The sequence below is a fragment of the Malaclemys terrapin genome, chromosome 5 (assembly GCF_027887155.1).
Source record: "Malaclemys terrapin pileata isolate rMalTer1 chromosome 5, rMalTer1.hap1, whole genome shotgun sequence".
NCBI classification, from domain to species: domain Eukaryota; kingdom Metazoa; phylum Chordata; order Testudines; family Emydidae; genus Malaclemys; species Malaclemys terrapin.
In genome coordinates this window covers 138867163-138883990 of record NC_071509.1, presented here as the reverse complement: position 1 = coordinate 138883990, position 16828 = coordinate 138867163, and the positions used below count along the sequence as shown (strand labels likewise).

The window sequence follows — 16828 nt, the reverse complement described above, 5'->3', positions numbered from 1 at the left end:
GTTCTACACACAGAAGACTTCATTTCAAAGACTGTCAGTTTCACAGTTTTCTGGAGTTTGAATATATATATGAAATCAATTCCTCTTATACGTTTCTTTTTTTGTAATTTTCCTCCTAGTCCCCTGCCAGAAGCAATAACTTGTAGCACTGTGATGAGCCAATATGCCAGTTCATATCAAATCTATGAAGATATTAATTTTGGGGCATAAATAGAATGTCTTTAGTTTCTCTCATGCTGCTTTGATGTGCCTCAGAGGTAGCTAAATTCGACTGATATCGGTGAACCGCTTTCCTACATAAAAGCCGTCCCTTATGACATCATAAATGTAGAGCTAATGTGTTAGGAGAACACTGTTGAAAGGTGTAATGGAATTCTTCTAAATGCACAGAAACAGCTATAATTTTAATGAATCATAGAGGAGGAAAAAAACTATTGAAAATCTTTAGTCTCAGGCTGGAGAGGGAGTTGCCCACTAATGGAGATGACTGTTTAATTGGCTAGGTACGTAAAGAATATGGAAAATGCCTGCGCACACATTGCTGTAGTGGGAAAAGTACGGAGAGCTCCATCGGCTCAGGAAAAACATCTGGGTCACGGACTCCTGGACGATATTCCACAGGCTCACAGGTAAACCGTGTATGTTCACCGGCATGGAATGCTTCTTACCTGCCTGCTAATATCGTTCTTTGCATCGGGTGATCTGTAGGCAAAGGATTCATTTCTGGAAATGAGACATCCTCTCGGACAGGTACATCACTTTGTGCAGTAACAATCCATCAGTCAAGGAGGCTTCATTTGCTTGTAAAACTGATGGTGGAATAAGTTGATTATAAAACTGATTTGATAAATGGGCAGCTCAAAGACTTCCTGTTTGGTATCATTCTTTCCCTTCTGAACGTCATGGGTCACACTCTGCTCTTTGTTATAGGAGTGGTAATCTGTAGCAGTTCCATTAGAAGTCAAAGAAGCTGTTTCAGAGTTACGCCAGTGTCATGCAAAACAGAATTTGGCCCCATGCTTTCAGATGTGACATCCCTGAATCGAGCATAGTTTGGTGACCTTAGGTTGAAATTACCATTAGCATCCCTTAAGCAGTCCTTAAATGAATTGAGGTGAAAACACAGGTGTTTTCCCCCAAGGCTAAGGAATGTGTGTTTTATATGACAAGGTTACTGTGCTACCCCAACAAAATATTTATGCTGATAAAAAAACAACAGCAGCTAAAAATCTTGTATAGGCTGGGTGTTGAGGCCTATCACTTTCTGGCAATAGTTGTTTTAATCTGTTGGTTTACTCAGTTTCCATAGTTTATGGATCTCTGCAAAGAATCAACTGAGATTCAAATAATAATATTTATTTTCTAAATTTTATTATGCTCTGTTCATCCAAAAATTCAATTTTTATTCTGTTTGGGAGTTTGGCATTTTACTCCCTAACTTGTCTAAGGATGCTGATTTATGAAGAGCAGTTCATATAAAACAAACTAGCTGACTCCTTAATCAAGAGAAACCAAACACACACTTATTCTGCATTACTAAAGGATCTAATTATATTTGCCAATTCACCTATTAAATTATGACAGAAACATGCAGTGAATAACAGTTTATAATCTGTCAGGAAAACATAATTTGTGATTTATGTTGTCTTGGAAGTAAATTGTTATTTATTTTAAGTTTTCCAAGGTGTCATTCAAGAGTTGTATTCTGACATCTGCTAGGGACTGCACACAGCGCATATAGTAATGGAACATGGAGCCTTTAACCTCTTGGTCAAAAGTGGGTGGTGCAGATTTGGCCAGTGGTCTGCCTATTGACTACCTAGCGTGTCTTACATATACAACACTCCCATTAATACACCCCAGAATGATATTTGCCTTTTTCGCAACTGCATCATGTTGTTGACTCTCATTCCATTTGTGATGCACTATAATTCTCAGAGCTTTTCCAGCATTACTACCACGTGCCAGTTTATCCCATTTTTCAGCTGTGCATTTGATTTTTTCCTTCTTAAGCATAGTACTTACCACTTATCTTTATTGAGTTCATCTTGTTGATTTCAGATTACGTCTCACATTTGTCAAGGTTGTTTTGAATTCTAATCCTGTTCTCCAAAGTGCTAGCAACCTCTCCCAGCTTAGTGTCACCCACAGATTTTATAAGCATGCTCAACACTGCATTATGCAAGTCGAGACCCCTACTTAATAGACCCTCTCAGTTTGACAGCAAACCATTGATAACTCTCTTTGAGTATGGTCTTTCAACCAGTTGTCCACCCACCTTCTATTAATTTCATCTAGAATACATTTCCCTACTTTAATTATGCAAATATCATATGGGACTGTATCAACAGCCTTAGTAAAATCAAGATGTATCATGTCTACTGCTTCCCCCCATTCACTAGACCAATAACCCTGTCAAAGAAAGACATTAGGGTGCTTTGGCATGATTTGTTTTCGACAAATCCATGCTGGCTATTCCTTATTATCCTCTAGGTTCTTACACATTGATTGTTTAATAATTTGTTCCAGTATCTTTTCAGGTATCGAAGTTCGGCTGACGGGTCCATAATTCCCTGGGTTCTTTTTCTTGCCTTTGTAAAGATAGGTACTATGTTTGCCCTTCTCCAGTCCTCTGGGACCTCACCCGTCCTCCAGGAGTTCTCAAAGATCATTGCTAACGGTTCTGAGATTGCTTCAGCTAGTTCCCTAAGAACGCTATAATGAATTTCATTTTCACACCCAGGCTACGCTAACTCAGGTGTTCAGACCTAGGTGCCAATCACCCAGGTGAATTGTGCAGTGTGGCCATAACCCTCTAGCGGTCCCTCCAGACTAAGGTTGAGACACTTTGGCGGGTTTGTGCTTGGATTCCACTCCAGCTTCCTGTCCTGTGCTTGTTTTCTGTATCAACAGAGGACTCCAGTCTCTGCGACTGGCCATCCTGCACTTCTCACAAGCATTACAACACACAAATAAAATACAGCAGAAAATGGATGATGATCCTACAGGGTTATAGAGAGTATCTAATGCCATTTATTTAACATTTGTGACGCATTGTCTCGGAGTGTTGTACGGAGAAATGACATGGGATTGCTTGGAAGCATTCTATTATTTTATAGCAAAATACAAGCTGCAGGGGAAGATAAACCACATAAAATATTTTCCCCTGTTAAGATACTCCAAAACATCATAATTAATAATCAGGAACAATTACGCCAAAGAAATTAAACAAGCTTCTCCACCATTAGTAATTAAATATTTAAAAAGGTCGCACTTTACATTAAAGTTCCATTCATAAAAATGTTTATAAAGGCTTAATAAGCGATTAATAGATGATTTAATACCGGGTAAATCAATTGTCATAGAGTCCAATGGATACTTACACTGAGACTCAAAACAGTTTTCCCATCCCATGAGAATATGATATTTTTTTCTGATCTAAATCTCACAAATTTTCAAAAACCAAAAATCAATTTATAAAAAAAATCAGTTCAGTTCAATCAAATAATTTCATTTTGATAACTCCAAAATGTTTTGTTTCCATTTCAAGGTTTGTTTCACTTTTTGTTAGCGTACATGTCCGAACATTTCAAAACAAGAGGTCTGTTTTATTCAAAACACTGAAACTTTCCTGTTCAACAATCTCAAAACTTTATTAACCAAAAATGTTTCGAGTCAGGTGTTTCATAAAAACTATCACTGTTTCTCGAACAGTTTCTGTTTTTCCCACAAACTGGCATTTTCCAATGAAAAAACGTTTAATTGGAAAATTCCCAACCAGCTCTGTTCATAACCATCTGTTGCACCTTCTGCTGAAACGTTTATAACTATAACACACACTGCTCATGTCTGTGACCTGCTTATGACGTCTAGTAACACTTTATAAACCATTTATAAATGGAATCTTAATATAAAGTGTGACCAAAATGGGTTATTGTAGAGTTTTCAGCTAGGATTTTCAAGAACCCTAAGGCTCGTGGACACCTGCCTACCTCCTTTAAAATTCCTTGGAAGTCCCAGGCTTCACATTTCCATAGTGCAGAACAATGCTTCCCCTCCTTGTGCCATCTTACCCATGTCATAGGTGAGGGCTGGGCAGGTGTCTCCCTTGCGCTCATCTGTGGGTTTCTCAGTGTCCTTGGAGGTATGTGGATGTTTTCCCCCACATGGCAGAATTATTGACTCACAGTGTCATAGAATCATAAAATATCAGGGTTGGAAGGGACCTCAGGAGGTCATCTAGTCCAACCCCCTGCTCAAAGCAGGACCAATTCCCAACTAAATCATCCCAGCCAGGGCTTTGTTGAGCCTGACCTTAAAAACCTCTAAGGAAGGAGATTCCACCACCGCCCTAGGTAACCCATTCCAGTGCTTCATCACCCTCCTAGTGGAAAAGTTTTTTCCTAATATCCAACCTAAACCTCCCACATGCAACTTGAGACCATTACTCCTTGTTCTGTCACCTGCTATCACTGAGAACAGTCTAGATCCATCCTCTTTGGAACCCCCTTTCAGGTAGTTGAAAGCAGCTATCAAATCCCCCCTCATTCTTCTCTTCTGCAGACTAAACAATCCCAGTTCCCTCAGCCTCTCCTCATAAGTCACGTGCTCCAGCCCCCTAATCATGTTTGTTGCTCTCCGCTGGACTCTTTCCAATTTTCCCACATCCTTCTTGTAGTGTGGGGCCCAGAACTGGACACAGTACTCCGGATGAGGCCTCACCAATGTCGAATAGAGGGGAATGATCACATCCCTCGATCTGCTGGCAATGCCCCTACTTATACAGCCCAAAATGCCGCTAGCCTTCTTGGCAACAAGGGCGCACTGTTAACTCATATCCAGCTTCTCGTCCACTGTATCCCCTAAGTCCTTTTCTGCAGAACTGCTGCCTAGCCACTCGGTCCCTAGTCTGTAGTAGTGCATGGGATTCTTCCATCCTAAGTGCAGGACTCTGCACTTGTCCTTAGAATCATAGAATCATAGAATATCAGAGTTGGAAGGGACCTCAAGAGGTCATCTAGTCCAACCCCCTGCTCAAAGCAGGACCAATTCCCAGCTAAATCATCCCAGCCAGGGCTTTGTCAAGCCGGGCCTTAAAAACCTCCAAGGAAGGAGACTCCACCACCTCCCTAGGTAACGCATTCCAGTGTTTCACCACCCTCCTAGTGAAATAGTTTTTCCTGATATCCAACCTGGACCTCCCCCACTGCAACTTGAGACCATTGCTCCTTGTTCTGTCATCTGCCACCACTGAGAACAGCCGAGCTCCATCCTCTTTGGAACCCCCCTTCAGGTAGTTGAAGGCTGCTATCAAATCCCCCCTCATTCTTCTCTTCTGGAGACTAAACAATCCCAGTTCTCTCAGCCTCTCCTCATAAGTCATGTGCTCCAGACCCCTAATCATTTTTGTTGCCCTCCGCTGGACTCTTTCCAATTTTTCCACATCCTTCTTGTAGTGTGGGGACCAAAACTGGACACAGTATTCCAGATGAGGCCTCACCAATGTCGAATAAAGGGGAACGATCACGTTCCTCGATCTGCTGGCAATGCCCCTACTTATACAGCCCAAAATGCCGTTAGCCTTCTTGGCAACAAGAGCACACTGTTGACTCATATCCAGCTTCTCGTCCACTGTGACCCCTAGGTCCTTTTCAGCAGAACTGCTACCTAGCCATTCGGTCCCTAGTCTGTAGCAGTGCATGGGATTCTTCCGTCCTAAGTGCAGGACTCTGCACTTGTCCTTGTTGAACCTCATCAGGTTTTTTTCTGCCCAATCCTCTAATTTGTCTAGGTCCCTCTGTATCCGATCCCTACCCTCTAGTGTATCTACCACGCCTCCTAGTTTAGTGTCATCTGCAAACTTGCTGAGAGTGCAGTCCACACCATCCTCCAGATCATTAATAAAGATATTAAACAAAACCGGCCCCAGGACCGACCCTTGGGGCACTCCACTTGAAACCGGCTGCCAACTAGACATGGAGCCATTGATCACTACCCGTTGAGCCCGACGATCTAGCCAGCTTTCTATCCACCTTACAGTCCATTCATCCAGCCCATACTTCTTTAACTTGGTGGCAAGAATACTGTGGGAGACAGTATCAAAAGCTTTGCTAAAGTCAAGAAATAACACATCCACTGCTTTCCCCTCATCCACAGAGCCAGTTATCTCATCATAGAAGGCAATTAGGTTAGTCAGGCACGACTTCCCCTTCGTGAATCCATGCTGACTGTTCCTGATCACTTTCCTCTCCTCTAAATGTTTCATAATTGATTCCTTGAGGACCTGCTCCATGATTTTTCCAGGGACTGAGGTGAGGCTGACTGGCCTGTAGTTCCCCGGATCCTCCTTCTTCCCTTTTTTAAAGATGGGCACTACATTAGTCCTTGTTGAACCTCCTCAGCTTTCTTTTGGCCCAATCCTCTAATTTGTCTAGGTCCCCCTATACTCCCCATCAGCCCCAATGACGTTCTGCATTGGGGAAAAGGAGAGGTTGCCTTACATCCTTTGTACCTGAGCAATACCTTTGATTGTGTAGGATTCTGTTAAAGATGGAGGCTGATAATAAAACCATTTGCTTTCCATTTGCTGTCAGCATATGGGGATAAGTAGCTCAGCACAGCAGTTTGCAGGCATGAAGCACAGTCACACACACACTCACACACTCCAACACTGCACACATTTCCCTGCCTAACCCATCTCTTCGGACGGGGGTTATCATGTCCCAAACTCCTTATGTGTGGCTATTCTCTGAGCCTGCTGTGCTGGGTCTGTCCAAGCTCATCAAAATGGAGGACACCTTCCATGTTTGGCTACGTGGAAAAGCATAATGCTTACTGCTCTGGGAACTCTCCGGGGCTCAGCTCCCATGCACTGAGGAGCACGGACTCTTAGACACACAAACTAGGAAAGATGAGGCTGCCCATGGCGACACTACAGTGCAAGCCATATGTATTTCGGCCCTCGTTCTCCCACTGCCATATACCCCAATGAGATGCTGGTGTAACTCCTCTGAAATCAGTGGAATAACACCATCCTCATGCTGAAGCCGTGCAGGGGTGATTCAGGCCCTTTATTATTATTGTAGTAGCATTTTTATACTTTAGCTTATAGCTAGTGCATCCTGAATCGTTCTCCCCGCGTCAGGAGACAAGGAGGGATGACGGAAGCCACAACCCCAGATTGGGTTTCCCCATAGCAAAGGCGGATCATGTATGCAAGGCCCATGACAGTCCCAGTTGTACAGCCGTGCAACAAGTTCATTTGGCCACCTCTCATCCTGACATTCAGCAATGCAGCTGGGAAATATGTCTCTTTGGACCCTCCCTCCAGATAACGGGGAGAAAAACAACCAGCAATCAGGAGCCAGATATTCAAAAGAGCTCAGCACTCAACACCTCCCATAAGTGACTGGGCTCTCCAAAGGGGATCAGCTTCCATCTTCAGGCACCTAAAAGAAATGACCAGATTTTCAAGGAACAACAGGCACTACTCAGTTCTGAAAAACTGCCCGTGCTCACAGCTGCTTAGCCTGTTCGAAATCTGTCAGTAGATTTTCCAAAGCACAGGCTTGGGGATGAGGCGGTGTGGTGCGAGTGACAAAGGCAAATGCCCCATGACCCATCTGAAAGACAAAACAGAAGACCGCTAAATCCAGGATAACACAACAAGACCCCTTCAATAAATGCTGTACCATAAATGTCAAAATCTTTGCTGTTTTTCATTAGGGGAATATAACTTCTCTTGTTTTGTGGCTGTATTTATTTCTCACCTTCCCCACAGTGGATAATAAACCTCTAGAAAACTTGAGCACATCCAAAGATGCCTAGACATAAAACAACTATTCCAGTATACTTGAAAAAAAAACAGATACAAATCAATATAAAACAAGGGAATTTTAGAAGTATTCATGCTATTTTCTGTGAGTTAGTTTCAGTCATTCAACACTACACGGCTGGAACAATATCTTGCATGGAGGTTATTTTGTGCACGGTCTGTTCTGCTTGTTTATTAATATTTAGAAAATATATGCTATCCTGTGATGCACTTCTTATTTGAGATACAAATTCATGTTCTGAGTGTCTGGTATGCAGGGCCAGTGCAAGGAAGTTTCGCACCCTAGGTGAAACTTCCACCTTGCGCCCTCCCCGCCGCCCCCCTCCGCCCTGAGGCGCCCCCCCCCCCGTGGCAGTTCCCCCCTCGGGGAGCCATGTGGCAGCTCCCCACCCCAGCTCACCTCTGCTCCACCTCCTCCCCGAGCACGCCGCCCCCGCTCCAATTCTCCTCCCTTCCCAGGCTTGTGGCGCCCAACAGCCGATTGGCGCCGCAAGCCTGAGAGGCGGGAGAAGTGGAGCAGCGATGGCATGCTCGGGGAGGAACGCTGTAAATAAAAAATTGGGGGCACCGCTTTTTTGGTGCCCCCAAATTTTGGCGCCCTAGGCAACCACCTAGTTTGCCTTAATGGTAGCACCGGCCCTGCTGGTATGCAATAGGCGGGTGATAGCCAATCAGAAACTGCTTACTTACAACTGGATAGGAAGATGTCTCATCCTCTAGACATGCCAGTAAGCCATCTTTAGTGAGGCAGAAAGAAATCTATCTGCAGCTGCTAAAAATTCATTACCTATGTGGTTCAATTCCTCTTCAGAGCCGGATCCGTAGAATGTGGAATGACACAGTTCGAAAGCAGTCCGAGTCTTCCTTTATTACCGGAGATATAAACAGTTCAGCTTCCCTCAACAGAGGTAATTATAAACTGTTTTTCCTATCTACAACTTTTATGATTATTTTTCAAGTAGTCTGAAATTTATTCCCCCTTCCTTCTCCCCAAACCTCAAATTGTGCCGGACCTTATTCCCTGTGATAAGAACGTTATATCACAGAATGAAATGCAGTTGGAGTGCAATGTATTCCAGTGTCCGTTAACTGGGAAGGGTTTTTTTATTGTTGGGGGTGGGGGGTTGGTTGGTTGGTTGGTTTTTTTCCTTATTTTTACACATGCATTTTCAAGAATATAATTTCCGAAAAAGTTAGGAATTTAAAAGAACTTTTGTCCTACGGTCGGACAGCTAGAGCCATCAGATGGTGAGCCATCAGGCCTCATTGCTAGCTGTAAAAATGGGCAGTTATATGGCTGTATCGTCTGTTAAGCCACATTGTCCCAGGTATAAAGCAATTTCATAGTGTTTGTGGAAGTAACAAGATACTGCAGAACACACACTTAAGACAAACCTGCGCCCTTGGAACAAAATAATTGTGAGTGATCTTAATATCTAGAATGAGTGCCTGACTTATGTGAGCTGTTCAGAGCTCTGGGAGGGAAACATTATCGGAAACGTGTAGCAATGGAGTAATGCTAAACAAAATACAGCACCTATTGCAGTGTGAAATCTTGGCACATTTAAAAAGGTCTCCCGTTGAGCTTTTTCCAGGAAAAATGATCGTGTGGAATTATTGGGTCTACTAACCTTCCCAAGCTGCCCTGTTTTGCCTCTAGTTAAATTATTTTGATGGCTAACTGTGGCCGAATCCTAAGGGCTGTACTCCGAATCCTGAGGGCTGTACTTGGTGCCAAATTCTGCTCCTTGTTTTACAACAAAAATCCACCAGATAAATACTGATGTAAACAGAGGACAAGATTCAGCCCTCAGGGTCTGATTCACCTCTCGTTTCAACCAATGTAAGTCAGAAGTAATCCCACTAAAATCCATGGAGTTGTTTCCATGTAAAGATGATGTGACAAGAGACATAAGACTTTGGTTCTTATTTGGTCCTTATTCAGGCAAAATTCCCATTGACTTTACTTTGATATTTGCCTAACTAAGAGCAGGTGGGGAGGGCGTGAAGATTTTGAATCTCTAATTAGTGATGGGTCACTACAGTGCTCTAGGAGATCAAAAAGGTTGGACTGAGTTCCCTTACTCTTCAGATACATTCCCCGTAACCTTTTGAAGGAGAGAGTAGGTCAGTAACCATGAGTGTGTGTTGCTGTCCCATTACACCCACTTGTCATCAATGGTTTTGACTTGTTAATATAATTGTTTGCAGTTAATTCATTGAAGCAAAGGGTAGATGCAGTCTTATAAAGGGCACCCCCATCACAGAAACTTCCTTTACATTTGTTTGGTCCAAGCAGTTGCCATTGACACCTCTTTCCATCCCTCACAGAGAAGGGAGAGGGGCTGTATGGCTTTTGTGGTGCTAATTAGGAGGGTTTTGCTTTGCAGCCTGAGGGAGTTTGCAGCCAGAACCAACCTGCCCCATCCACCACACAGTCTCAGCTGTTCTCTCTCCAGTGCATGAGATGTGAATCCCTTCAGATAATGCAGAGGTTGACTTGCCCTCACATCAGGGCTGCCCAGAGGATTCAGGGGGCCTGGGGCAAAGCAATTTTGAGGGCCCCTTTCATAAAAAAAGTTGCAATACTATAGAATACTATATTCTCGTGGGGGGCCCCTGTGGGACCCGGGGCCTGGGGGAAATTGCCCCACTTGCCCCCCCCTCTGGGTGGCCCTGCCTCACATCCATGTAGAGTGCAAGCAATGCTTTTGCAAGCAGGATGTCTTGGGTTCATGAGGGGAGGAAGGGCATCTTTCCTCTGTCAGCTCAGTCAGTTTTGTTCCAGAATGAAAATGGCATCTTAAACTGAGAAAACCGGGATATGGCTCCAAAGTGGTCTCCTTCTGCAGCTTCCTCCCAAGTCTGGCAGGACAACGTTAAGAGATTCCCACCCCAGCAATATTTTTAAATCCTGATTGTGCAATCCTGATTGTTCTGCCTTTGCTTAGCACCTACCCGTGGAGTTGGATACCATATTCCACATTTTCTTTTCTGTTGATAAAAGTACCAGTACAAATGGGGACTACAAAACCACCTTGGGAGTTAACACCTTCGAAGAAACATGTGACCTCTTGTTACAAAGGGTGCTAGACAAGAACATCATGTCTGAAATTAACACAACTCCTTGAGACTGTCTGGAAGTTCATTATTAGGCAGCCTGTTTATAAAAGGTACTCATTGACTGAAATGGCATTCCTGTGGATTTGGAAGGGATGTCCTCTCTCACGCTTTTTGACCAAGTCTTAGCAATGTTGTTTAACTGTATTTGTATAAGTTGTGTTTCCTTTATAATTAACCACATTCTGTTCTTTGGCGTCCTTCCCCATAGCCCCCAAGCAGCTGTCGCATTCACCGCTTTTCTAAAAAACAAAAATAGACTCCCCCCACACCAGAATCTCTCTCCCCCTGGCTACTATCTTGCCTCCACTGTTCCCTTTTTAAGCATCTTTTTGTATGTAGGGTGACCAGACATCCCGTTTTTAAGCCCTTCTGCAGGTGTCCCGACTTTTTCTTAAAAATGGGCAAACTGTCCCATATTTTCTGTCCGTCCCCACCATCAGTACTGGCGGGTCCTGCTGCTGGACAGACCCCTGCTCACCAGCCGCCTTCTCATCAGCAGTGAGGGGGGAAGGCCCAGTGGCCGACGATGGGGGTGGCAATGCAAGGCTGGCAGCGGGCCAAAGCTGCAGCGCATGGGGCAGAGGCTCCCCATGCTGGTCGGTCAGCACAGCCCCCCACTGCATGCCAGCTCTCGGCCAGCAGGGCCCTGCCCCCCGTCCCATTTCCGGCCGGCACTGGCTGCACGCTGCAAGCTGTGGTGGCTGGTGAATGCAGGCAGGTTACATGTTGTCTCGGTTGGCCACCTATCCGCCCTTTATGTGCTCCCCCTCACTGTCCTCTCCCTGCTTTGCCCCTTCACCCGCCCCCAGTCCCGCTGCTCCTCCATATCCCCACCGGCAGGGCACGTCCTGCTCCCAGCGCTGTGTGGAGAACCAGCCCCTGGTCGGGGCGCTCAGCTCACCAGTACCCTGGCCGGCAGCTCCCTCCTTCCCCCACTGCCTCTGGCTGGGCCGACGCCCCAGGAAAACCCAAGAACCTCCAGTTCGGGGTGCTGGCCAGGAGGAGCCGAGCCCTGCATGTGCCAAAGCCCCGCACAGCGCTGGCACAGGGACGCCTCCACACCCCTCAGCTAAGCTCTGGAGTGGGGAAGTGGGGAGCGATTTCCAGCCTGGTCATGCCCTGAACCTGCAGACTCCACAGCAGCCCCCGGGCAGGGGCTTAGCACCCTCTTCACCCCTCACCTCCCCCCCCCGGGTCCTGACCCCAGGGAGCATGGGGCTGCTCCATCCCCTAGGCACCCTCCCCTGCTCAGCCACCTCTCTGGCCGGTTCGCTGAACCCCTGCAGTCAAGTTCCCTGGGCCCTGGTGCACAATGCATCCTTAGGGCTTAACCCCTTCCTGCCTGCAGCGGCAGTTGGGTTATGTCTGTGGCTAGCAACAGCCTGTGCAGGCAGGAAGGGATCAGCTGCTTCCAGCCAAGGAGAAAGGAGGAGGGAAAAGAAGAGATGAGAAGAGATGAGCTCTGCAAAGACACAGGTCAGGTTCGTCCCCTTCCCTCCCTCCCCCGCCCTGCAGCTGGAAGCAGCTCCAGTCCCTTCCCTCCCGCTCAGTGCTGAAAGGCTGCTGCTGGCCACATTCTGGTGTGAACTCAGGCAGAAATCTGGTGGGGGGGGCATGTGACCCTGCATTCCCCCCACGTGTTCCCTCAGGAAGATGCAGGTACCAGGAGAGGCGGTTCCGTCCCAGGGTCCCAGCCAGGCATGGGGGACAGAGAGCCCCAGGCAGGGAGGGTGGGGTCGGTTGGTCGGTCACCCCCCTCCACACCCCGTGTGAGAGAGGTGTACATGTGTGTGTCACCCCTCCCTGTGTGAGTGGGGGAGTAGGGGTGTGTGTGTCACCCCTCCCTGTGTGAGTGGGGGAGTAGGGGTGTGTGTGTGTCACCCCTCCCTGTGTGAGTGGGGGAGTAGGGGTGTGTGTGTCACCCCTCCCTGTGTGAGTGGGGGAGTAGGGGTGTGTGTGTTACCCCTCCCTGTGTGAACCCTAAAGTCTTAAAGATGAGGTAAATAAAAAGAATCCAGTTACTCAGCATTTCTTTTCAACGGGGGCTCAGTCAACTTGATGTTAATTTGAACGTTTGTACTGCCTAGTTCTGATTGTTTGCCATTGAACTCGCTTGAATACGAGTAATTTTACCAGGTGTCCCATATTCAACATAGGGAAATATGGTCACCCTCTTTTTATGTGTTCATCTGCCTCACCAGAACTGCCCCTTGCCAATCTGCAGTCGGGGATTGGTCCTTGCCATAGTGCAGCTGCTGTGGTGAGAGGATCGCCTCTCTCGTTTGATTATAGATAGGCTTGGAAGGGTTGGATTTTTATCAATAAATGTCAATAAATGATTTCACCATACACACATAAACCGATGAAAATTATTTCAATCAGTAATAATCGAAATGCACAAATAGGCAAAGTAAGTAAAGTCTGCTTGAGAACTTATTAGAGTTTGATTAAAGGATATTTACATTTTATATTTTGACATGTGAAGTTGGCAACTTGTGTATTAATGGTTATAAAGTTTTAACTTTTTGAGTCTCAGGGCCTACTATCATTAAATAATTACTGTCTGACCCCTCTGTTGCTCAACCCCCATAATTTCCTGCAACAGTAAAAATTCAATTAGATACGTAATTCAAAATGCTTAAACCCCCTAATTTTGCATAACTGTGAAAATTTAAACAGATAAAATCAGAAAAAAAAGCTTTAAAATAAACATGGGTATTATCCATTGGAATTATTAACACTTACAAATTGAATTCTGCCAAGCCTAATTGTAGCTCATGTGCTCTCTTTAATCTCAGTTCTGCTGCCAATTATCGCATCACATCCTTCTCAAACCAGGTGCCTTACTTACGCTGTTTCAATTCTGTCTCCATGCTTGTCCCTTTATTGCGATTAGCAATGGACATCGGTCCACCATTTGAGTTGTGTACCTGCCAGTCTTACTAGTCCCTTTCTTTTCTCTCTTCTGTCTTCCTGTGAGTCTCTGGTTTGGGATCAGCCTGAGGCATCCCATCTGCACTAACGCATCCCCCTCTGCAGATATAACCATGTCTTCATTTTCTACCAGGAAAGACTTGCTCTGTCATGACTTCTTCCAGCTCTGTATGTCCAAACCGATATTCCACTCACTGGTGAAAGAACCCTGTCAACTATAATGTCACCCCTTCACCTCCTCTGTTATTCTAGTCTACTTATCCTGTCAAGAACTTAAGGCTTGGCCCAAGCTCCCTCTCTGGCCTCTCTGTGTGCCACATTTTCTAACTGAAAATCTGCTGACTTTCCCCTCCGAAATAGCATCGGCACTAAGAATCATCCTGATCATTTCTTGGTGGCAACGTAGTTATAGATTAGTCCAAAATACACCAGACCTGGTTCTCCTTTCACTTAGCCTGCTTTACTCCAGTGTAGGTTACGGTGGCATTGTACCACTGTAACTCAGGAGGAAGTGAGTGGAGACCTGTTGTCTTCTTCTACATTCCCAAAAGCAAGAGCACATAACCATCATAATCAGAAATCCCTAAGGACCCCCTGCTTGTTTCAGGATCCAAATTCACAGTGTCTTTCTAGTATTCAGTCTCCACATCTTTCTCTCCCCTTTTTCTACCACAAATCTGACTTCTTCTCTCTCCACTCTGAGATTCTCCGTCCAGCAATCAAACCTCTTATTGATGGGACTGTTTCCATTTCGCAGTTTCAAAACTGTCTTGCCTGTAACTCCAATGCTTTGTGCAGTAAAACCATCAGATCTTAGTTCTGGAGCCTTTCAAACTCCCCAAAATGATGCCTCTTCTTTAGTCTTGTCATCTCTTCCTTGTGCATTCCTGCTCTGTAACATCTCTGCATGACACAGTGTAATTTGCTTTACCCCTATCAGCCAGGAGTCAGCTTTAATCTGCCCTGGAGCATTCTGTGTGAATGGTGCTGTGGAGTGTATTGTGTTGTACTCCTCCTCTGCCTTGGAATCCGTGCTATCGTGGTGTAGATGTCTTTGCGTATAGTGGGCTGACAATGATAAGAGTCAAACTGAAAAAAATGTCCTTTGTAAGAGCATGAGTTGAGGAACGAGTCTCTCTTTATCTGTATGATGTTCATGGGGCAAGAGGTTCTAAAGTTCTTGATTTACAGGTATAACACTGACAGACCACAGTCGTTGGCCAGCAGGATCAAACCTGGGACTTCTGGAGCTTAGTGTAGGAGCCTCTACTGCTTGAGCTAAAAGCCAACTGGTCCTTAGCTAAGGCTGTAGACCAGACTCATTAATCTCTAAGTGGTCTCGGTGCCGCTAGTTTGATACTGTACCCCATGAGGAATTATTGGTTAAACTGAAAAACATGGGGATCAATATGAAAATCCAGAGGTGGATAAGGAATTGATTAATGGGGAGAATGCAGCGGGTCGTATTAAAGGGTGAACTGTCAGGTTGGAGGGAGGTTACTAGTGGAGTGCCTCAAGGTTCGGTTTTGGGACCCATTTTATTTAATCTATTTATAACTGACCTCGGAACCGATTGCAGGAGTGGGCTGATAAAGTTTGCGGATGATACGAAGGTGGGAGGCGTTGTAAATTCGGAGGAGGACAGGGATATCCTGCAGGGAGACTTGAATGAGCTTGTGAATTGGAGTATCAGAAATAGGATGAAATTTAATAGTGAAAAGTGCAAGGTGATGCATTTGGGGATGACTAATAACAATTTTAGATACAAGATGGGGACGCATTGGTTAGAAGTAACGGAAGAGGAGAAGGACCTAGGGGTCCTTGTAGACCGCAGGATGACTATGAGTCGACAATGTGACGTGGCGGTGAAAAAAGCCAATGCTGTCTTGGGATGCATTAGGCAAGGTATATCTAGTAGGGATAAGGAGGTCCTGCTTCCGTTGTACAAGGCGCTGGTGAGACCTCATTTGGAGTACTGTGTGCAGTTCTGGTCTCCCATGTTTAAAAAAGATGAACTCAAACTGGAACGGGTGCAGAGAAGGGCCACTAGGATGATCAGAGGAATGGAAAACCTGTCGTATGAAAGGAGACTAGAGGAGCTTGGGTTGTTTAGTCTGACAAAGCGAAGGCTGAGGGGGGATATGATTGCTATCTTTAAATATATTAGAGGGATTAATACAAGGGAGGGAGAAGAATTATTCCAGCTTAGTACTAATGTGGACACGAGAACGAATGGATACAAACTGGCCGTGGGGAAGTTCAGGCTTGAAATTAGACGTAGGTTTCTGACCGTCAGAGGGGTGAAATATTGGAACGGCCTTCCGAGGGAAACGGTGGGGGCGACGGACCTGTCTGGTTTTAAGATTAAGTTAGATAAGTTTATGGAGGGAATGGTTTAATGGTAAAACATAGTAGTCAAGGAAAACCAAGAAATGGTAGGTAAATAGTATAATGGCTAACAGGGGTCAGGCTGGAGACTCTTGCCTATATGCTCGGGGTCTTACTGATCGCCATATTTGGGGTCGGGAAGGAATTTTCCTCCAGGGCAGATTGGCTGAGCCTCTGGAGGTTTTTCGCCTTCCTCCGCAGCATGGGGCAGGGATCTCTAGCAGGAGGGTCTCTGCCGATTGAAGTCACTAAAAACAGGATTGGGGACTTCAACAGCAGAGTCCAGGGAAGGGGTAGGGACGGTTTTATGGCCTGCAGCATGCAGGGGGTCAGACCAGATGATCATAATGGTCCCTTCTGACCTCAAAGTCTATGAGTCTATGAACCCCGGAGGTGTGTGGGTTACACAAGGCTAACACGTCGAGCATCTTTTTCGGTGATAACTGTGCCAAGAGCCTACAAGTGCAAGGTAGAGTGTCACAGCGTGCAATGGCAGGTGTATTATATGGACTGTGAAATCAAAGTGTAACCACCTGCTTGTGTCCCCTT

At 45.5% G+C, this 16828-nt stretch overlaps 1 protein-coding gene across 28 annotated transcripts in view; it reads left to right on the top strand.

The window, feature by feature from the left end:
• ADGRL3 (adhesion G protein-coupled receptor L3) overlaps window positions 1-16828 on the top strand; it is an 802265-nt gene that overhangs the window by 722295 nt on the left and 63142 nt on the right. For all 28 annotated transcript variants that reach the window (XM_054030154.1, XM_054030153.1, XM_054030156.1 and 25 more), the window contains 2 exons: window positions 504-629; window positions 8646-8742. In XM_054030154.1, coding sequence (XP_053886129.1) covers window positions 504-629; window positions 8646-8742 — 223 coding nt within the window. The remainder of the gene's footprint in view (window positions 1-503; window positions 630-8645; window positions 8743-16828) is intronic.